General features: G+C 40.8%; 1 protein-coding gene across 1 annotated transcript in view; it reads left to right on the top strand.

The window, feature by feature from the left end:
* Positions 1 to 22951, top strand: part of cdc42bpb (CDC42 binding protein kinase beta (DMPK-like)) — a 202048-nt gene that overhangs the window by 152018 nt on the left and 27079 nt on the right. The window contains 9 exon segments of the mRNA XM_038777355.1: positions 484 to 589; positions 2382 to 2506; positions 2657 to 2762; positions 3837 to 3985; positions 9357 to 9454; positions 9592 to 9609; positions 9612 to 9670; positions 10257 to 10307; positions 11015 to 11038. Coding sequence (XP_038633283.1) covers positions 484 to 589; positions 2382 to 2506; positions 2657 to 2762; positions 3837 to 3985; positions 9357 to 9454; positions 9592 to 9609; positions 9612 to 9670; positions 10257 to 10307; positions 11015 to 11038 — 736 coding nt within the window.

The raw sequence follows: 22951 nt of genomic DNA, 5'->3' as shown, positions 1-22951 counted from the left end.
TAGGTTAAATTTACTATCGAGCCTTCAGATGTATTTCATTCCTAATCTGTCTGTGAACATGATTTTTTTTTGAGAAATTCAATTACTTGATATTCCTGCCAAGTATTAAGAGCAATGATTTTAGGATTATAAAAAGCTACACTGCCGCTATTAAATTGTTATGTGTTTTGAACCATAAGCCTCTTTTTCCATTCTGCTTAACATATGCAATAACGATACTATAAAATAAGTAGTGAAGCTGTGAATGATTCATCTATTTTCTGCCTGAGCCTTCGATATAGTTCTGATAGGTAAGAACCTTGCCTATTTCGCCCTAGGTTTAGATTTCTGCACTCGCTGCCTTTTGCAGACCATTATCTATATAGACTGTCACTGATGCTGCATCAGAAAAAGACCCACATTATGTATAACTGAACAAATCAATTGCCAATTTGTAACGCAATTTGAAAAGCATGTTGAATATATCTATTTTCTTATGTACAGGCACAATGAGATGGAGGAAACTCTGGGTGAACTGAAAAAGAAGTATGAATGTGAGCGAAACATGCTCATTGAGGAGAACAAGAAATTTTCAGTTGAAAACGATCGAGTAAGTCTCTTCACTTGATATTTATTTCAGTAATATTATCATCCTGTATCCAAGACTTATGCTGTTTTTTAGGTTCTATTCAGGGAATTGTTCATAGCAAACATCTATGCAATTACCCATGCATTCATTTTTAATGTAAAGTATGATGGATGCAAACATTTGTAAGACCAGATTTGTATTGGAATTCTTTTGGGTTGTAATAGTGTCATTTTTTATTATGAAATAAATGAAATATCAAAAAAGTATCAGTAACATGATAGGTTTCTGCACATTGCGGCTGACCCATTTTTATTGACTGGCAGAGTCAGTTGATGTCATCTGGATTCGTAACTACAACTTTGAAGAAGAATTATGGCAGCTCGAAGATGGGGCTCATATTAAGGAATTAGTCAAAAGATATGGGCAGGAATTCTCCGACCATTGGGATTCTCTGTTCCCATTGTCAGCACATCCCCGCCCGTGGTTTTCCTGGCAAAGTGGGATGGCTTTAATGGGAATTCCCAAACGGTGGGTAGAGGGAATCCTGCCGCCAGTGAACAGCTCGCCGCCGAGAAACGCGTGTGGCTGGGGGACCGTAGAATCCAGCCCAATATCTAATCCAATTAAGATCAATTAACTTTTTATTCAGTTGTAGAATTTCAATATCACAGATGAAATAAATATTGTTGTGTTTACAGTGTATACAATGTGTACTGGATACAAGTTATCTGGAATAACTGACATTTCTATTATCATGCACCTGCAGTCTTGTCCCATCGCTTGGTGCTGGACTATTATGTTAAATATTTAGCTGAACATTTTTCCGAAGGGTTTTAAACAAAACGCTACATTTTTAAGCTCTACTTTTGGCAACTACTTTTTAAGCATAATAAGAACAAAATTGTTGCCAGTTAAGCTCATCAATGAATCATTTAAAGCCAATCAACGTTGAACCCACTGGGATTTAATGGAGACTAAGTGTTATGATGGGTCTCTGATCAAAGGACCCTGCATCTAGGGAGAGACGAGGAGCCACTGAAAGTCAACCTATCACCCCCACCTCTTTTGCCGGTGACACGCTCCCGCTCCCTTCCTGAACCATTCACCTGTCTCCAGGGAGCCAGTAGTGACCTCTGATGGAAACCTCAGAGCATTGCCCGCAGCAGTCACTGCTTCCACTGGCACTGCTGCAAAAGGAGAGATGCCAGCATCTGCTGGCCAGCAGCTCTTGGGGTCAGGGTTTCCACCTTGCTGGGGATTTAACCCAGCGTGATGCCTGACGCTGGCCAGTTAATTACAAAATAGCATTGACCCTCCCAGACAGAAGTGACACCGGTCTTGTAGTGATTCCTCAGCTAGTGTGGGGGGAACCCCATCGCAAGAACTAAATTCTACCCAACATTTCAGGTCGATTATCTTTCATCTGTACTGTATTGGGCACTACATTTGATCTCGATGATTCTAGATGCGCAATAAGAAAATCAGTCTCGGTTCTCCCTCCTGATTGTTGTTAGTAATATCTGCTGGGAAGTGTACATGCATGGAGTTCAGAAAATGACAGGATGAGACATTTATATATTTTCAAAAAAATATAGTCTAACTCGTTACCAACTCGCATGGGCTTGCCGAATATAAAGCATTTAATCTAATTTAGTTTTTATGATGATTTGAGTTTTTACTGGAATCAGATAATGGTTGGTTCAATTAATTTTTATGATAAAATTCTATTTGTGCACATGGAGTTTTTGCAAACTATTCGCTTGGAAAATAGTTGTGTATTCCCAACTTAAAAGTTACACTTTTTGATTTTCAGATGTGTACATTTGTGGACAAGCTTACGACACAGAAAAGACGACTTGAAGATGAATTGCAAGACCTTGCAGCCAGAAAAGAATCAGTGGCTCACTGGGAAGCTCAAATTGCAGAGATTATACAGTGGTATGTATTGGTATTCCTTTGAATATAAAACTGTTTCATAGCCACTGTTGTGGTCATTTATGTGACTGCGTTTCCTCTAGTATTTGTAGGTTACCTTGTATTCTTTGTGCAGTTAAATCATTATATAACAAGGAAACTTTTTTTTGTTAGGGTAAGTGATGAGAAGGATGCAAGAGGATACTTACAGGCTTTGGCATCCAAGATGACAGAAGAACTAGAATCACTGCGCAATTCTAGTCTTGGTTCAAGAACACTGGTATGATTGTAATAATCATTTACTCTGGTTTAACTGAATCCTAAACATAATCTTTTTCTTTGTTTTTGTTGAAGAAAGAATGTTAGTTTTGGAATAAATGAATGGATGTAATCTACATTAGAAATATTCATTTACAATCTAAGCCACAGCATCATTTATAGGTGAATAATCTCACAATGAAGTTAGTTTTCTCGGAAAGTTTTACCTGTAATTAATGTATGGATGCACTTAATCATGAAGCCAGTATTTTTCCAATATCAATGTATTGCTTTGGGCTGTAATTGTTAAAGTTACCTGTTAAATCTTTAATCCTGAATAATGATACAAATACATGACAGCATAAGATATTTCTGGAGAAGGTGGTGTTTTATTTTAGTTATCGGTCATCTCCAACCTGTGGGCAATGTGCTTTGATTTTGTTTGTGTGTTAGAATAACAACGTAATTCAGCAAAATATGAAAGTGCATTGACATTTAACTGTTGGAGAGCCTTACAGTCAATGGCCCTGCAGGATTCATTTATAATATATTTTCGTGTTTGATAGGGCAGCACAGTGGGCTAGTCCTGCTGCCTCACGGCGACGAGGTCCCAGGTTCGATCCCGGTGGGTCACTGTCCGTATGGAGTTTGCACATTCTCCCCGTGTTTACATGGGTTTCGCCCCCTCAACCCAAAGGTGTGCAGACTAGGTGGATTGGCCATGTTAAATTGCCCCTTAATTGGAAAAAATTAATTGGGGTACTCTAAATTTTAAAAATATATATATATATATATATATATATTTGCGTGTTTGTAATGAAAGCATAGTATATATTGTTATATACAACTGCTATTACTGTATTTAAGAAGGGAATAGTGATAATGCCCCCATTAAAGTTTAGAATTTACTGGACCTAATAATATGAAAAGCCAAATTAGTATCTTTAATTACTATCAGTATAGATCATTATCAACATAGGATGTTTCGAAGAAAAGTTACTTCAGCTCCCTCATACTTTCCGGACTCAACTCCACCGAGTTGTTAATATTTTCCAGACAAACTGATATGTTAACTTCCTTTGTTATACTCTTGTAGGATCCACTGTGGAAAGTGAGACGCAGCGCAAAGTTGGATATGTCGGCTAGGTTAGAGCTACAGTCAGCTCTTGAAGCAGAAATACGTGCTAAGCAATTGGTACAGGAAGAGCTAAGTAGAGTGAAAGCCACTAACATGGCATTTGAGAGGTATGACTTTCATTATCAAACTAGACCTGATGCTAGATTTTGGTGCGTCTGTTCAAGAGCACCGCTGTTCATTTCCCATGGCTTTGCTCACAGAATTGACCAGGCCTCAACAGAAACCATTTTTAACCATTCACTATTCTAGTCTCCATAAATCTGAAGAATTAATAAACACAGCTCCAAAGTTCTGCACGCTTCCCTGTAACTGTTGCGTTTTCAACTTGAATTTTCACATGCTTAAAAGTTTTTCACCCTAAACTTTCATAGTAACTTTTAAATAATCAACTTAGTTAAATTTCTCATTTTTGGCTTGAAATAATTATGTTTCTGCTAATTTGATGGGGATATATGAAACTTTATTTTAAAATAGAAGCAGGAATAGGCCAAGCAGTCCCCTTCAGCGTCCGCCACCATTCAGTAAAATCATGGCTGATGATTTACCTCAGCCACACCCTTCCCATCCTATTTGCATACCCCTCATTCCTCTTATCATACAAAAATCTATTGATCTCCATCTTGAATTTGCTCAAGGACTGAGCTTTTATGGCCCTCTGGGGTAGACAATTCCAGTGATTCACAACTCTTTGAAGCAATTGCTTCTCTAATCCGTTCTAGACAGTGTATCTTTTATCCTATGTCTCTTATTTCTATACTTTCCTGCCAAGGGAAACAGGCATCTACCCTGTCAAACCCTCTAATTCTACATGGTCATGGTTAATTAAGAGTGCTGTCTGCCCACTAAAGAAAGGAAATTAGTCAAAGAACATATAGCAGGCTTGTCCAACTGATACCAGGGATGAGAAATTGCTGTTTTGAAAATAAGTTTGCGGTACTGAGATTATTTCCACTCGAGCAGAGGTTAAGCGGAATTTAGTAGATATATTTAAGATTATAGACTATTTGATTGGGTGAATGGGGAAAGGCAATTTACTCTTCTGAGGAGTTAGTAAATCGAGATTTTCAATTGGAGACTGTCACCTGAGATTGAAGAGAAAGGTTGGGATAAATTTCTTTACATTGAGATGTTGAAAACATTGCGGCACAGACAGTTGCAGTTTTTGTGGTTAAGCATTCCAAATGGAGGAATTGCAAGTTGGTGGGGATACTTTGAGATTCACAGTTACAATTTGGAATTGGAATGGCACAAGTGCAGTGGGCTAAAATGTCACCTCACCAGGACTGGCACCTGAAAACATTGTGACTGAGATATTAGTGGCAAATGTGTGTGAGCATTCGCTGTTGGCGAGAACGGAGATACATGCGCAAAATCTCAGGAGAGTTGGAAACAAAATTCTCGCTGATGGGACCTTGTTTTGTAATTAGCCCTGCCCCCTTGGCAGTGATGTTGCATTTCAGAATATTTTCCTTTGTTCCAAAAGCCTCCCCTCCCCATGTTCCTGTACCCCCCCCCCCCCCCCCCCCCCCCCCCCCCCCCCCAACAAGTCAGTGAGGTTTACAACAGGTATGTGACGACAGGAAACAGTTGAGGGATTCCGCTGGGGCACCAAGGTAAGAGAAGAAAGGGGGTTGCCCTGATATCTGCAAGATGGGGGGGAGAAAATGTGGGTTGCCCCATGTCTGCAGTGTGGGGGGGGGGGGTGGCAGCAGCATGGGAAGAGCTCCTCCGATGCCTGCGTGTGGTGATGTTGAGGTGGGGAGGAAGCAGTAATGCTTGTGATGGGGATCCTCCATGTCTGTGGGGTTTGCTTTCTATACTAATCAGGGCGCCCTTTAAAGTTGGCGTCCCAATGTCTGGTCCCGGCTCGGCCTAGCCAGACTGGCAGTATAAACCCCACCCACTTTTGTTTCCCCCAGAGAGCCTGAAAATCTGCTTGAAAAACTCAGCTATGCAGCTGTAGAGCTACCCACCAGTTTACAGTTGGAGCTTGCCGCCCTTGAGGGACGGAATTGGGAAAATTCCACCCATTGTCTCTGTTTGTAACTGTAATTTCACATCTCTGATATGTTTGTGGTGAATATCTGCTCTATGCACACTCTAACTTTCCTTTCCTTTCTGTAAGTGACACACAGCAGTCTTAACAGCATAGTTGCACATATCCCAAGAGGGTTTGGATAGGTTAGATGCTAATAGACTGCTTGCCTTTGCTGGAGAGCCTAGAACTAGGGGACATAGCCTCAAAAGGGATCAACTATTTAAGATCATTGGGAGGAGCAATGTCTTCACTCAGAGGTTTGTGAATCAGACATAAGAGGCTGTGGTGACTAGATCATGGAGTATATTCAAGACTTTTGTACAGTTGGGAACTTGGGGCTGTGCAGACAGGATGAGAAAGTGGAATTGAGTAAGATCATCAGCCATATCTAATTAATTGTTGGTGCAGGCTAGAGGGACTGTTTGGCCTACTCCCATTTTAAAAAATTCATTCTATATATTTTTTAAGAATACCAAAGGCATAACTGTTTCCAGACCAAACCCAGAAATTTTACCCAGCTAATTAAAGTTGGGTGGCATGGTAGCACAGTAGTTAGCATGGTTGCTTCAGAGCTCCAGGGTCCCAGGTTCAATTCCCGGCTTGGGTCACTGTCTGTGCGGAGTCTGTACGTTCTCCCTGTGTCTGCATGGGTTTCCTCCGGGTGCTCCGGTTTCCTCCCACAGTCCAAAGATGTGCAGGTTAGATTGATTGGTCATGCTAAATTGCCCTGTGTGTCCAAAAAGGTTAGGTGGGGTTACTGGGTTACGGGGACAGGGCGGAGGTGTGGGCTTAGTGTTGCTCGTTATGCTTTCCCTTAATTTGCTCTGTTTTAATTACCTTTGCTCAAGAGTCGCCAGGTATCTTTCTGATACCACCACAAGGTTCAAAACCGAATACTGATCAATGACTCGATACACCAGTTAGTAAGTTTGAAATCAATGCACATTTATTTACACACACAGTCAATTATTACTCATGCACAAACTCTACTCACTAAACTACAACTACTACTAAAAGCCTATACTTAGCTTCGAGTGCCCACTCAATCAGAGGAACAATGGCCGTTGTCTGGTTCTGATACTGTTGGCTTCAAACTGGTATAGAATAGTAGCTAGGAGCGTCTATCTGGTAGCGTTCGTTGACCTTAGACTTACTTGGCTGGTGCTTGGCGGGCCTCTCGTCGCTGAGAGCCAAAGGCCAAGGCAAAGGTGACAAAGAGGAGTAGGAGAGCGAACTGACTGTGGGAACTCTGTTTTATAGCCCCCAGGGTTTCGCGCCCTTCTGGGTGGACCCTGGACTTGGTCCCAATTAATTGGACCATGTCCCAATCGTTTGTATCGATTCTCTCCAATAACGGGGTCGTTCCCCAATCGTTGGGCGGGCTCTAGGTGGCCATTGGCCTGCCTTTGTTTTAGCCTCCACTGGTGCTGGGGAGTCTGTCCTGGTACCGATTGTTTCAATGTTTCTTTTTGTCCCCGGAGATAGCTCATTACTATGCTAATGGCTTGTAGTTTCAGTTCTGTCTGGGTTCTGCAAGTCCCAATCCACAGGAAACCTTGCACCTGCTTGTTTTTCTCGTGCTGTCCATTTTTTCCTGCACTCTTTGCGAGTATCCATTTTGGAATTGGGACATGGCCACCCCAGGTAGCTACATTAGGTACAGTGCTCTTTCCCATGGCTGGTGCGGACTCGATGGCCGAATGGCCTCCTGCACTGTAAATTCCATGATTGACTAAATTTGACCAATTGGAAAGCAAACAGCCATGAGACACAAATTAAATTCATTAGATTTGAGAGACTGGAGCTTTATGACACTGCACTCCTGAGGTAATATAGCATTGGCAGAGGTGCCATCCTTCAAATGTACCAGCACAACCATTGACAAATTAACTGGTTTATGTTCCAATGTCATACGAACATGCAAGTTAGGAACATGAGTAGGCAACTCAGCCCCTCGAGCTTGCGCCACTATTCAAGTAGATTGTGCTAATCTGATTGTAACCTAACCCCATGTTTCTGCCTATTGCGATAATCATTCACCTCCTCCTTAATCAGAACTCTATATAGCTCTGCCTTAAAAATATCGAAAAACTCTGCTTCACGGCCCTTTTGAGGAAGACTTTGCCAAACACATGAACCCCCGAGAAAGAATTTCTCTTAATTTCTGTCTTAAATGAGCAACCCCTAATATTTAAACAGTGACCCCCTAGTTCTCGATTTTCTGACAAGCAGAAACCTCCTCTCTGCATCCATCCTGTCCGTACCCCTCGGGCTCTTAAAGGTTTTGATCAACTCACCTCTTACTTTTTTAAAGTCTAGTAGATACAAGCCTAATATGTCAAACTTTTCCTAGTAAGATAACTTGCCCATTCCTGATATTAATCTAGTAAACCTTCCCTGAACTGCTTCCAACACATTTACATCTTTCCTTAAATAAGGAGACCAATACTGTACACAATACTCACCAATTTCCTGGACTACTGAAACATAACCTCCCTACTTTTGAATCAACTTCCCTCACAATAAACACAAACGTTCTATTTGTTTTCCTAATTACTTACTGTATCTACATAGCAGCCTTTTGTGATTTGTGCATTAGGACACCCATATCCCTCTGCAATCTCTCACCATTTGGATAATCATTTTATTCCTGCCACCAAAATGGAGAATTTCACATTTGCCCACATTATAATCTGTATGCCAGAACAGTATCCACTCACGGGTTAACCTATCAATGTCCCTTTGTAGCCTCCTTACGTCCTCTTCACTATTTACTTCCTACCTACCTTTGTGTCATCAGCAAATTTATCAACAAGAGCTTCAGTCCCTTCACCCCTGTCATTTATAAAAATGTAAAATGTTGAGGCCCCCATTATCACACTCTGCCAACTAGAAAACAACCTGTTTATTCCAACTCCGGTGTTTCCTGTTCGCTAGTCAATCTTCAGTCCTTGCAGTATGTTACCCCCTACACCATGAGCTTTTATTTTCTGCAATAACCTTTGATGTGGCACTTTAATCAAATGTCTTCTGGAAATGTAATTAACTGCCCATTAGCCACTTCTTTTAAGACCTTAGGCTGAAGTCCATTCAGACCCATGGAATTTTTGCCATAGTTTCAACAATTTGCTGAATAGCACTTCCCCGGTGATCGTAATTTTCCTGAATTTGTGGATTCTTGCTGCATTGAAATTGGCTGCTGCGTTTGCCCACAAAATGCCCAAAAAGCAGCAATTCTTTGCTAATGCAGTGTATTGGGATCTCATAAGACACTATATAAATGCAAGATTTCCATCTGATTTTTGTAACTGGCAACCAGTGTTAAATATTGAATGTTAAAATCCTGACAAATTTCTTTGCTTATATGTGAAAACATTTATGTTGATTGAATTCACCTTGCTGTTCTGCATTCTGTTTCTATCATGAAAATTTTATTCTAGTAAACTGAAGGAGGCAGATACCAAGAATCAGCAGTTTGTAGAAGAGATACAGAATTTAAAGAAAGAATTAGAGGAAAGCAGAACCAGAACAGTAAAAGGTTAGTCACATCTGCAGCATGTAACAACTTTACTATGAACTGTAAATACAAATGTGAACTTTTTTTAAATCAATCTGTATGGCTAGCTTTTTTTTTAAAGGAAGCAATTTTTCATATTTTTGCTTTTTCTTTTAAAGGTCTCAAACTTCCAGATTTCAGGATTCCATTTTTGACTACTTTAACACCTCTCCAATTCCACATGACTTGGGATTTAAAGTAAGTGCTCACAATAGAGTAATAAATTCAACCCCCATGAATATTTTATCTGTGGTGGTATGTACATTCTAGCTGAGCTGGGTGGATATTATAATATATTCTGGAAAATAGGACAGAAAAATGGATTTGCATGGAGTAGACAGTCTTGCCACATCTACATGGAATATGTTTTGCAATCTTTTACAGAAAATTGCCACAGTTAGAGAAAAGCCATACATGCTGAAAAGCAGTAGGATTCAGTAAGGAAATTCTAATTAGATAGGCAGAAAAAAAGTGCACTTGCTGATTTTTGTGACTAGTTCATTCAGTCCACACTCTATTTTTCAAGCTATGGTCCTTTAGAACTTTAAATACAAATTAAACTAGTTGGACACTTTGTGACATTGCATATGCTAATTCCAGACCTCTTTCAAGAACATTTAAAGCATTTGGTCTTTTTTTAAATGACATAAAGATCTTCTTTTTATCAAAATTGGTTATACCCAAATGCAGCAATCTCTTTGCGAGAGATGATTTCCTGACTTGACTTTTGAATTTGCAAAAGGGAATTCACTAAGTGTATTTTTCTCATATCTGTTGCACAAAGGGCTCTGTTTCTTCCTCGTCTACATCATCTCTCCTAGCATTTTGGGAAGAAGTAAGTTTCTGTGCGTGCTTTGTCACCCTAACTTGTTGGCACTTGCATAACCTGACCCTCTGAGCTAGCTGTGCTTCCTTATTCCAATCCTAATTACTTCTGCTGTAGCTTTACATGGATCTTCCAGTACTTACTGTTACTATTATTGCTAATATCTTTGAAAATTACTTGTGTTCAAAGTACTCAAATGGTCATATTTCCCAATGACTTCAAACTGCAGTTGCCATTGTGGTTGTACTTGGGGGGGGGGGGGGTTGGCATTTTTGAAAAGGTTTGTATTTCATTGCAATACCAAATAACTGTAGATGGAGTTCAAATAAAATAGGACAAATTCTTTGAAATGCTCCTCAGTCATTGTACTTGATGGTTTGAATTCGTCCAAACAATTTAATTATAATGTATCTGAAGCAAAGATTCAGGTGTTGCTTTGCTCTGTTATTCAGTAAAGACCAAACCTTGTACGTACTTAGTCACCAGTTCTTCTGGTTCCAGCGAGGGCTTTACAGGTACTTATTTGAACTCCCTAGCTTGTAAAACCATAACATTTAGCGTACACATAATTAATCTGCATCTTAGACTGTTGGGATTTACAGAAACTAAGTGATGTGCAGTTCACTCCTGTCTAAAATATTGTTTTTAATGTCCTGTTTCTATGATTCTTCTTGTTTTGCTGCCTACTCTTTTCAAACTTGATATCTTCCATCAAGCCCTGCTTTATAAAGAACAGACATGTAAGGAATTATTTTACCCTACCTGACGGCATCCTTTCTTCAGTCAGTTGTAGGTGAAGGTTTAAGAATTCATGCTTGAAGCAGTGACTCCTTCTGTTAGAAGATCTCACTTTAACATATTCCTTCGATGAAAGTACTTTGTGTGCGATATTAAAGCATGTCCTCTAATGAACTAGACTACAACATAACATTTTTAAAAATCAAAGAGCAGAATCATAGAATTTACAGTGCAGAAGGAGGCCATTCAGCCCATCGAGTCTGCACCGGCCCTTACAAAAAGTACCCGACTGAAGCCCACGTATCTACCCTATCCCCATAACCCAGTAACCCCCACTTAACCTTTTTGGACACTACAAGCAATTTAGCATGGCCAATCCACCTAACCCACACATCTTTGGACTATGTGAGGAAACCGGAGGACCCAGAGGAAACCCACGCAGACACGGGGAGAACGTGAATAATTCAGTCATGAAATTAGATTGGTTGGGGTGGGGAGTTACTTGTATATCTGTGGCTGTGTTGTACCAGTCCTGAGTTGTATAATGTAGAGCATTTTAAAATATGAATACTTAAAATGTGAATGTATGCTATGAAACAATTATATACTGACGTATAAAGAAAATGTTGCTTCAAAATCATCCTTAGAATCTGGCTTTTTTCTCTTCATTGTTACTTCCTTTTAACATCATTAAATTGGTTTCAGAGTTCAATAAAACATAGTGAGCATTCTTGCTGTCAGTTCACTAACTTCATATTGCAAATTGGTGAGAAACTGCAAAGAATAAGTATACATGTTTTCTGTGGATGTTAAGTTGCAAAATAAGTAATAAAATAAAGGTAATTTGTGAATTTGAACGTTAGATAGTTATTTCTTATCTAGAGTCCAACTTTGTTCATTTTATTAAGTATTACATTATATTTTATTTGTGTGTCAGTGAGAAAATGGTCACCATAGAGATTAGCCAAATGGTTAACTGAATCACATAATATGTCACCAAGTTATTAAAGTTATCAGGAGTCACAGGACACTAATTAGTTTTAACAACAAGGAAAAAACATTTATTAAACGTGAAAATGTTAGATTATAATGGAATTCTCCTTTACGGTCTCCCCCCCCCCCCCCCCCCCCCCCCCCCCCCCCCCCCCCCCCCCCCCCCCCCCCCCCCAAATCTTAATAAATTCACACTGACTTAAAGATTGACGTGGATTATGAAGTGCACCTTAAGCTACCATGCCCTCAGTAGGAAATTACAGACCAATTAGTTTAACGTCTCTTGTTGGGAAATTGTTGAAGTCCATTATTAAGTAAGTAATATCAGGACATTTGGAAAGTCAAAATGTAATCCAGCAGAGTCAGCATGGTTTTATGAAGGGCAAATCACGTTTGACTTAATTTGCTAGAGTTCTTCAAAGATATAACAAGCCAAGTGGCTAATGGGGATCCTGTAGAGGTAGTATATCTGGACTTCCAAAAGGGATTTGATAAGGTGCCGCATAATACACTTTCGCATGGGGTGAAGGGTAATTTATTAGCTTGGATAGAAGACTGGGTGAGGGACAGAAGACTGAGAGTCAAGATAAATGGATCTTTTTCTGGATGGCAAGATGCAAATAGTGAAGTGCCAAAGGGTTCGGTCCTTGGGCCCCAACTATTTACAATCCCTATGAGCAACTTGGATACAGGGAAAGAAGGTTCAATAGGCAAATTTACAGATTACGCTAAAATAGGTGAGACAGTAAGTTGCAATGAGGAGCTGGATATAAGGAGTTTAGGTGAGTGGGCCAAAATGTGGCATATAGAGTTTAATGTGGATAAGTGTGAGGTCATCCATTTTGGTCAGAAAAATGGAAAGGCAACTTGTTGTCTAAATAGGGAGATACTTCGGGGTGCTCTGGTGCAGAGGGATCTGGGTGTCCTCATGCATAAGTTGCAGAAAACTAACATGCAGGTATAGCAGTAATAAAGAAAGTAAATGGAATGTTAGTATTTATAGCTAAAGGAATAGAGTATAAAGGTAAGGAAATGTTGTTGCAACTGTACAAGGCACTGGTGAGACTGCATCTGGAGTATTGCGCACAGTTTTGGGCCCCTTATTTGAGGATAGATGTAGTGGCATTGGAGGCAACTCAGAAGTGGTTCAATAGATTGGCTCCAAATATGAGTGGTTAGTCTTATGAAGAGGGATTGAGCAGGTTAGACCTATACACTCTCTAGAAGAACATGTGGAGATAAAATTGAGGTATACAAGATGATAAAGGGTGTGGATAAAGTAGAATTGAAGTAGATGGGTCCCCTTGTGGGGCATTCTAGAACAAGAATAAGGGGTAGCAAATTTCAAACCGAGATGAGGAGAAACTACTTCACCCAAAGAGTTGTGAATCTGTGGAATTCGGTGTCCGAGAGTGGGGTGGATGCTGGGACAGAGTAAATTTAAGCAGGGGTTAGACATATTTCTAATTAGCAATGGGTTTGAAGGGTTACGGAGAAAGAGCAGGATCGTGGAGTTGAGGCCATGAAGAGATCAGCCATGATTGTATTGAACCATGGAGCAGACTCGAGGCGCTAAATTGCCTGCTCATCCTAGTTTTTATGTTCTAAGAAATAACTATTCTATCTAATTTCGCTTTTCCAGCACTGGGTCTGTAGCCCTGTACGTGACAGCATCTCAAGCACAAATCTGGTATTCTTGATTAATAAAGGGAAGCAGGGGTTATGGTGAGAAGGCAGGTGAATGGGAATGAGGAACATAACAGTCATGATCAAATGGTGGAGCAGACTCGATGGCCTAATTCTACTCCTATAACTTATGGACATTAACACAAAAAGTCACTCTTAAACACAAAGATGACCGTGGTCAAATACATACTGCACTCTGAACCCAAAGTGTCTATGGTTTTCCCCCCAGAATCCCCCCCCCCCCAGATGATTGTCGCATGAGAATGTCCAAACTCCGCTCCCAAAAACACGCTTTAAAATATTCTTATGATGATGCTTTCACTTGGTGGTTTACATTCCAAATTCCAGTCCACAAAGAACAATACAGCACAGGAACAGGCCCATCGGCCCTCCAAGCCTGCGCTGATCACATGTCCTATCTAGATCAACCGCCTGTATCCTTCTATACCCCATCTGTTCACATGCCTTAAGACAGATAAGTCTTAAAGGTTGCTAACCTATCTGCCTCAACCACCTCACTTGGCAGTGCATTCCAGGCCACCACCACCCTCTGTAAAAACTTCCCCTGCACATCTCCACTGAACCCTTCCCCCCCTCACCTTGAACTTGTGCCCCCTTGTAATTGTTATTTCTGCCCTGGAAAAAAGCCTCCAACTGTTCACCCTATCTATACCCCTAATAATTTTATAAACTTCTATCAGGTCGCCTCTCAGCCTCCATCTCTCTAGGGAGAACAATCCCATTTTAAAAAAATCTCTCCTCATAGCTAATACCCTCCATTCCAGGCAACTTCCTGGTAAACCTTTTCTGTACTCATTCCAAAGGCTCTGTCTTTCTGGTAGTGTGGTGGCCAGAATTGGACACCGTATTCCAAATGTGGCCTAACCAACATTCTATATAATTGTAACAAGTTTTACAAATGACACTTTGAAACAAAGCTTTCATTCCACCTTTCAACACCAAACCCTTAGGATTTCTTGGTCTTGCCTGTTGTGCAAACTTCTCATAATTGCTTTAACTCTTGACGCCAAGCAGTATTAAAATTACACCAAATGTTTCATCTACCTCTGAAGTCTACTGTCCCACTTTAAATCTAGTTACTACAATTGGCTCCTTAACTCAGAACACTTATTGTTTACTCTTCCTTGAATTCTTCTGAACAATGCATTGGTCTCTGTTCACTTAACTCCAGACCCAGACATTAGAACATAGAACAGTACAGCACAGAACAGGCCCTTCGGCCCTCGATGTTGTGCCGAGCAATGATCACCCTACTCAAACCCACGTATCCACCCTATACCCGTAACCCAACAACCTCCCCTAACCTTAATTTTTAGGACACTACGGGCAATTTAGCATGGCCAATCCACCTAACTCGCACATCTTTGGACTGTGGGAGGAAACCGGAACACCCGGAGGAAACCCACGCACACACGGGAAGACGTGCAGACTCCGCACAGACAGTGACCCAGCCGGGAATCGAACCTGGGACCCTGGAGCTGTGAAGCATTTAAACCACCATGCTACCGTGCTGCCCTTGGGACATTCTTCTGTCCCAATTCCCTGGTTATCTGGACTGCAACTTATACTTTAGGAAGCCTGCCTCTTTATGGCTCCTGTCCTGTCCAGTCTTTCTTGCAGAGTTAAAAGATGTTCACTCCATAAGGCCATAGGAATTAGCAACAGGAGTAGGCCATTCTGCCCCTCCAGCTTGCTCCACCATTCAATGGCTGATCCGAACTGCCTCACGTCCACTTCCCATTCTTTCCCCACAACCCTTGATTCCCTTGCTGATCACAAATCTATCTTTCTCAGTCTTAAATATGCACAAGGACTTAAAAGCTTTTTGCCTTACAAGCACCTCCAGATGCTAAGCAACACTCACATGCATTTTACACTAGCCCTTTCTGAGCACAATGAAAACCCTGTTGGATCTCACCCAACCCCCACACATACAAACACCTTTATCTAGCATGAATCTAACTACAGGTTTTATGCTTCCAGGCACAGGAACATTAAATTAAACCAACTGAAACTTAAATATTTTACTAATACAAATATAAATCCCTCATAGCTAACTTTTTTTTTCCTAACTCAATTCACAGAAACTTGCCAATTGTCTGCTTGTGGGAACATTAGATTAATGAAGGAAAGGTTTTAGCTGTTTAATTACAACAAATAGCCTTTTGTCACATGGTTCATTTTTAAAAATTAGATCTCCTTGGTATTATACCAGAGGGTTGCCTCCATCAGGGATGCCATGTTTAGCATGAGTCTCCAGGAAAAATAAAGTAAGGGGGAGAATTTAAGAATAAGGTACTTCATCTATATTGACAGAATTTCACAGGCTGTAGCTAATGGTTGCTGGAGTGTTCTCAAGCTGCTGAGTGCCATAGTACATGTGCAATTCTGTATATGGTTCTGTATTTACAGCGTTTTTCACCATTTTGTAGGAGACGTTTGTAGGTTACATGATTGAAAAGTTGCATGGGTGAGTTAATCTTGCACTGATGTGCAGCTGAAGTGTTCTCATTGCATTAGGGCGCATGTTTGTTTCTGAACAATCTACCATTCTAGATAACACCATGACCTGCCTGCATGGGTCGATCTTTATGGACTTAATTGTAGATTTTTTTGAATGCTGTAACATAGTTTCTGGAGGATTGCGATACAAATCTGTCAGAGCATCCGATAATTCCAAATCCACTCACTGCATATCCAGCAAGTATGATTGTTAAATTGTTTTGCCACCAATGCCATAGTGGTTTACTTTGTAACAAAGTGGGAATCTAAGTGCTAAAGCAAAGTTTTTTTTTCTGTTACTGAGATCTAGTTTACCATGACCTATAACTTGTACACGTGAGTCCCGACAGTCCCCTGTCTCGGGCTGGGCTGTATCATTAAATGTCTTGTGAGGAAATTAATTTCTCCTGTTTAGCAGGGAGAGAAAGTTTTGGGCAAGTCAGACTGCACTGCCTTGATTTATTTCACCAAGTGTTTGACATTGTCGGAAATCTAGGAGCAGCTATTCTGTTTGTATTCTGTCAGTGAAAGCCTGATGTTCAGAGAGGAACATACACTCATGTGCAGACGAGAGAAGAATGATAATGGGTTATATTGTTCAGAGTAGAGGCAAGTGGCTTGATGAGATACCAATTTTATTTTATTACGTGCTTTAATAGTTGTACACTTGCTCTTGTGTGCATTATGTAAGTCTCTGTTAAGAGGAAACTGCACAAGAAGATACTTGAGGGAATTTGTCCCACTTGGTTGCTTACAAGCAACAACATTTGTTTCAATAAAATCAAAACTGAATTGTAACTCATCATTGCATATTATTACCAATTCTAAGTATATTTTGATTTGAAAGAAATGGATTGCTCGAAATGTAGGTATAATTTGAGTAAGTGACTTTACTAAACTGAGTGAGTGTAAATGAACAAGACCTCAGTTTAATTTCTCATCCGAGAGTTTGCTCCGCTGACAGCATGGCACTCACACACTGCTGCACACACAGGATCAACCCAGATCCTGTGCTTATGTACCTCATTAGATTCATTACAGCATTCAACGTTGCACTAGTGCCTACTGCCAGTTTAGCTCACTTGGCTCCTCAGCTGGTTTGTGATGCAGAGCGAGACCAACAGCACAGGTTCAATTCCCATACCGGCTGAGTTATTCATGAAGGCTTTCTCAATCTTGTCCCTCGCCAGAGGTGTGGTGATCCTCAGATTAAATCACCACACGTCAGCGCTCCTCCTTAAAGGAGAAAGCAGCCTATGATCATTTGGGACTATGGTGACTTTTTTGAGTAGTTACTGCCCATCTGTACATCACTGCCAAAAAATGCTCTAGGACATTCTGAAAGGCGTTATATAATTACAAACCTTTCTTTCTTTCTGACATCATAGTAAAGGTAGAATGACAATAAAGGAACCTATTGGTCTAAATGCCAGTTCACATTGTTTGATAAAAAAAGTCCTTGTAAAGAGACGAGCAGCACTAAAACTGTGCCTTCATTACCTCAAGAACATCCAAAATGCTTTACAGCCAGTGAAGTCCTTTTGAATGTTATGTGACATGAATCCAAGGTCCTGGTTGAGGCTATACTCATGTGTGCGGAACTTGGCTAGCTTCTCCTTGGCGATTCTGCGATGTCACGCGTCCTGAAGGCCGCCTTGGAGAAACGCTTACCCAAAGATCAGAGGCCTTGACTGCTGAAGTGTTCTCCGACTGGAAGGGAACATTCCTGCCTGGCGCTTGTCGCACGATGAACGGACGTGCGACAGTGCATTACATACACCCCCCCCCCGCCATCTGGCCTGGGCTTGCAAAATCCTACCAACTGTCCTGGCTTGAGACAATTCACACCTCTTTAACCTGTAATTATCCGTCTCTCCAGTTGCTCCGTCTGGACCTGTAGACTTAATTACCTGCAAAGACTCGCTTTCAAAGTATCGTATTCCATCTTTGACTTTGTCGATAAATATTTTTCTGGAACCCACCTCTTCATTCACCTGAGGAAGGAGCAGTGCTCCGAAAGCTAGTGATTCAAAAACAAACCTGTTGGATTTTAACCTGGTGTTGTAAGACTTCTTACTGTGCTCACCCAAGTCCAACAGCGGCATCTCCACATCATCATAAAAGAACCAGTAGGGCAGGTTTCCTTGAATTTAACACCAAGGTTAACTTTTGTTATACTTACATCATATAAATCTAAGTAAAATAATAAAATATGCACTGTCTTTCAGGCACATTCGCACAAATTCAAAGTTGACAAATACAGATTACAGAGTGGGGAAGGATAGGTTGACCAAATTAGAGTCCATAAAGGTTCAAAGGAATTCACAGTCTGTAGTATTTATTGTGACTTGGCTGGCTTCACCCAATCCAGGGGTTTTACAACTTTCAACGTCAAGGTGGTTTTAAACTACAGATTAATTTGGGTCTTAGAGTTCCCCCTCTTAGCCAGGGTCCATTGTTCAAGAGATTAGGATTGATGGTTTGCCTCCACCCAGCTAAGTATCTGAATGTTGTCCAGATGTTGACTCTGTTCCAGACATACTTTTGGAGTAGAAAATATGGTTCATTCACATTTCTCTGGGGCCATTGTCTTTTAATGGACATTTGCAAACATGCCATCTTCATCGTGGAAGGCTTGGAATGTACAGTAATGAAAATTAAGTAGCCGTCTTAGCTGTGAGTTCCAATCACTTTAGTCTGGTTTTTTTAACGTTCAATCCATGTTTCCACTTGGTGGATTAAAAATCATTATTTGGAAAACAGCACATCTTCATGACACTAGATTTTCATGTTAGCTATATTTTTGCCCTTCACTGCTGTCAGTTATTTTGTTATTGTAGTGTGAAGCTTTGTCTTTTTTTTTTTATTGAGTAGTTTTTAAAATTAAAATATTAATTCTGGTTCAGCTTTTTTAATGAGGAATGTTTCAGGTTCCTGAGGCTTTTTATCAATGCATTTTATTCAATAAAAATGACATTTTGGGTAATACCATAAAACATAGAAGTAGTTGCAATTGAATTGGTCTCCTAAATGTTTCAAAAGAACTTTCACACTACAGCTTCTGCATAAAACAGCTGCTGCTGCCCTCGCCACACCCAAGGCTGTTAACTAGACATGCAGCCATCGTTGCACTTAGTGGTTTTTTTTTCAAATCCCACAAGGAAAACACCATAAACTTTTACTATAGTCGATGTCAGAACCATGGCTACACAAATCAGAAATGAAATGATCTGTAACAAGGCTACTACTTGCTACAGTAAAGTAATTGATACACCAGGGAATTACTTCAGCAGATAATACAACAGCAGGCACCAATTATAAAACTGTGCAACACTACAAATTCAACTGGCAAAACAGTAGTCAAGGACTTATGAAATGGTTATACTTTAATGCTCACTAGTGCAGTCAAATTACATCAGAAATACATCCTTAAATGTGAACTATATGAAAATCATAAAGGAATAATTTGTTAATTAAGTTTCACGGCTGTTGCCATTTATTCCATCTCCCAAACCATTCATAAATGAAAATATAATGCCCCTGGTGTCTAAGTTTGCAGATGGCAATAAACGGAGTTCCGTAATCCACAGGAACCCGCATAGGCTTGGTCATTGGGTAGACCATTGGCAAATGGAATTCAAAACATAGAAAAGTGTGACGTTTTGTAACAAATAAAGGAAACAAGAGTACACATCCTGTAAAATGTGGGAACTCCATGACACATGCCGTGTCCTGGGTAACCATATGTGCAGGAAGTGACACCGCTTGAGCAGCAGCTGTCCTCACTGTGACGCAGCTGAGAGCTACGTTGATAGCAAGTTTATTAATGTAGTCAACCCGCAGCTCAAGAGTGTGCTGGCCACCAAACATTTTAAACAGAACAGGCAGGTAGTGCAGGAGTTCCCTGAGTGCATCTCATTTTCCAACCACTATTCAATACTGATGAGAAAAAGTACCAACATAAATACAAGGAGTAGGCCATTTGGCCAATGGCAGCCTGCTCTGCCATTCAGTAAGAGCATGATTTATCGAATTGTGGCCTCATCTTCTCATTCCTCCTGCCCCACGATAACCATTGATTTCCATATTAGTCAAGAATCTATTTACCTCTGCCTTAAAAATATTCGATGACCCTGCTTCACCGCTCCCTGGGAAAGAGAGTTCCAGAGACTCATGACACACTGAGAGAAAACAATTATTTTCATCTCTGTCTTAAGTGGGAGACCACTTAATTTTAAACCGTGTTCTTAGTTCTAGTCTCCCCCACAAGGGGAAACATCTTTTCAGCATCCACCCTATCAAATCCCCTCGGGATCTTATATATTTCAATAAGATCGCCTCTCATTCTTCTAAACTCCAATGGGCAGAGATCCAACCAGTCCCATTCATAAGATAACCATCACCATCCCAGGTATCAGTCGAGTGAAACCTCTCTGAACTGCTTCTAACGCATTTATATCCTTTCTTAAATAAGGATTAGAACAGTACACACTACTTCAGATGTGGTCTTACCAATGCCCTGTGCGACTGCAGCAAAAACATCTCTACTTTTATCTGTAGAATCTCTACAGTGCAGAAGAAGGCCACTTGACCCAATGAGTCTGCACCAACCCTCTGAAGGAACACCCTACCTAGGCTCATTCCCCCGCCCTATCCCGTTAACCCCACCTAACCTGCACATCTTTGAACACTAAGGGGCAATTTAGCATGGCTAATCCACCGAATCCACACATCTTTGGACACTTGTATTCCATTCCCCTTGCAATAAATGACATAATTCCATTTGCCTTCCTAATCACTTACCGGACATGCATACTAACTCTTTGTGATTAGCTTACCAGGACACCCAGATCTCTCAGTACCTCGAGAGTTCCGCACTCCCATTGAAAATAATATGTTGCGTTTCTATTCGTCCCACCAAAGTGGACACATTCACATTTTCCCACATTATACTCAGTCTGCCAATTTTTTGCCCACTCACTTATGTCTTTTTTCCTTATGTCCTCTTCGCAACTTACTTTCCTCCCTATCTTTATGATGGTTCATTTGGGGTGTGTAGCCAGAACTCAGCCCGTGGTACCACAGGTAGCTCACTTGTACTGGGGCAGTACAAGGAAGACTGGAAGAGCAATAGTGTTAGGTGATTCAATAGTCAGGAGAATAGGTAGGTTTTTTTTGCCTGCCGACGTGAATCCAGAATGGTCTGTTGCCTCTCTGGTGCCAGAGTCGAAGATGTCACTGAGCAGCTGCAGAGCACCCTGAGAGGGGAGGGTGAACAGGCAGCAGTTGTACTCCATATTGGTACCAACGACACAAGTGCAAAGAGGGATGTAGTCCTGCAGTACACATTGAGGAAGTTAGGTGGGGAATTAGCAAGCAGGATTTCAAAAGGAATCATCTCCAAATTACTGCCAGTACCAGGTGTTAATGAGCATGGAAATAGGAGTTAAAACAGTTGCATGTGTGGCTGGATGATGATGCAGGAAAGAGGGTTTTAGATTCCTGAGGCATTGGGACCGGTTCTGGGGGGAGGTAGGATCTACACAAGCCGGACGGTTTGCATCTCAAAGCAAGGCTGGGACAAATATCCTTGGTGGGAAGGTTTGGCAGTGCATTTGGGCAGGTTTAAATTTGTTTGGCAGAGGGATGGGAACCTGAGGGTGAATTCAGATGGGACAAATCAGAAATAGAAATGGAAGGCAAAAGGTTAGTGAATGAGTCTAGAAGGCAGAGGAAACAAAAATAGGAAAAGAAAAATCAAAGAATTTGACAGTGCTTAAGGGTATATACATCAGTGCAAAGAATATAGCAAATAAATCAGACAAGCTGAGGGTGCAGATAGAAACATGGGGTAGCATTAGATCATAGCTATTACAGAAACACGACTTGGAGAAGGACAGTAATAACAGTGCAACATTCATGGTTACAGGTTTTTCAAATGAGATTGAGTGGGGAATAAAAAAGGAGGGGGAAACCATTATAGCTGTGAGGAGGGATGATATGTTAGAAGAATCATCAAATTAGGCCATGTAGATTGAAGTAAGGAACAAAAAGAGGCAGCCACACCACAGTGGACCATAGATTCTCAAAAAGATAAAGTGAGGTAGAAGAACAAATATCTAGGCAAATCCCTGAGAAGTGCAAAAACAGTAGGGCAGTAATTGTAAGAGATTTTAGCTATGCAAATATTAACTCTTAGTTTTATTGTGAAAGGAATGGAGAGGCATGTGAGGCATTCCGGAGAATCTTGTTTCCAAATCGCTTCATGGCCTTGCCTTTCCATATCTCCAGCCCCTCAACCCGCCAAGATACCTGCGCTAATAAGCCTCTCACTCCACCACTGGTGGCAATGCTTCTGTGAAATGTCTTGGGATATTTCATTACTTTAAAGGTGGTGTAGATCTAAATTGTTGATAGCTCAGTGCAGGACTGAGCATTGTTGGAGATGCAGTATTTCAGATAAGATGTTAAACCAAGTCTGACCCCTCTACTTAAAAGTGCTCATGACTTTATTTGAAGTAGAGCAGGGGAATTTCTCCTGGCGATTCTCCCGGTTTCCCCAAGTTTCTGCTGGCCATATTTATCCCTCAACTAACGCACAAAGCAGATGATCTGGTCACTTAATTTGCTTTGTCCAAATGCATTTAACACATAACAAAACTTCTAAAGTTCTTAATTTGTTAGAAAACCCTGTAGTTGTGAAAATATATGTG

The sequence above is a fragment of the Scyliorhinus canicula genome, chromosome 2 (assembly GCF_902713615.1).
Source record: "Scyliorhinus canicula chromosome 2, sScyCan1.1, whole genome shotgun sequence".
In the NCBI taxonomy this organism is placed as follows: Eukaryota; Metazoa; Chordata; class Chondrichthyes; order Carcharhiniformes; family Scyliorhinidae; genus Scyliorhinus; species Scyliorhinus canicula.
Note: the sequence above shows the minus strand (reverse complement) of the source record. Positions and strands in the feature narration are given on the sequence as shown.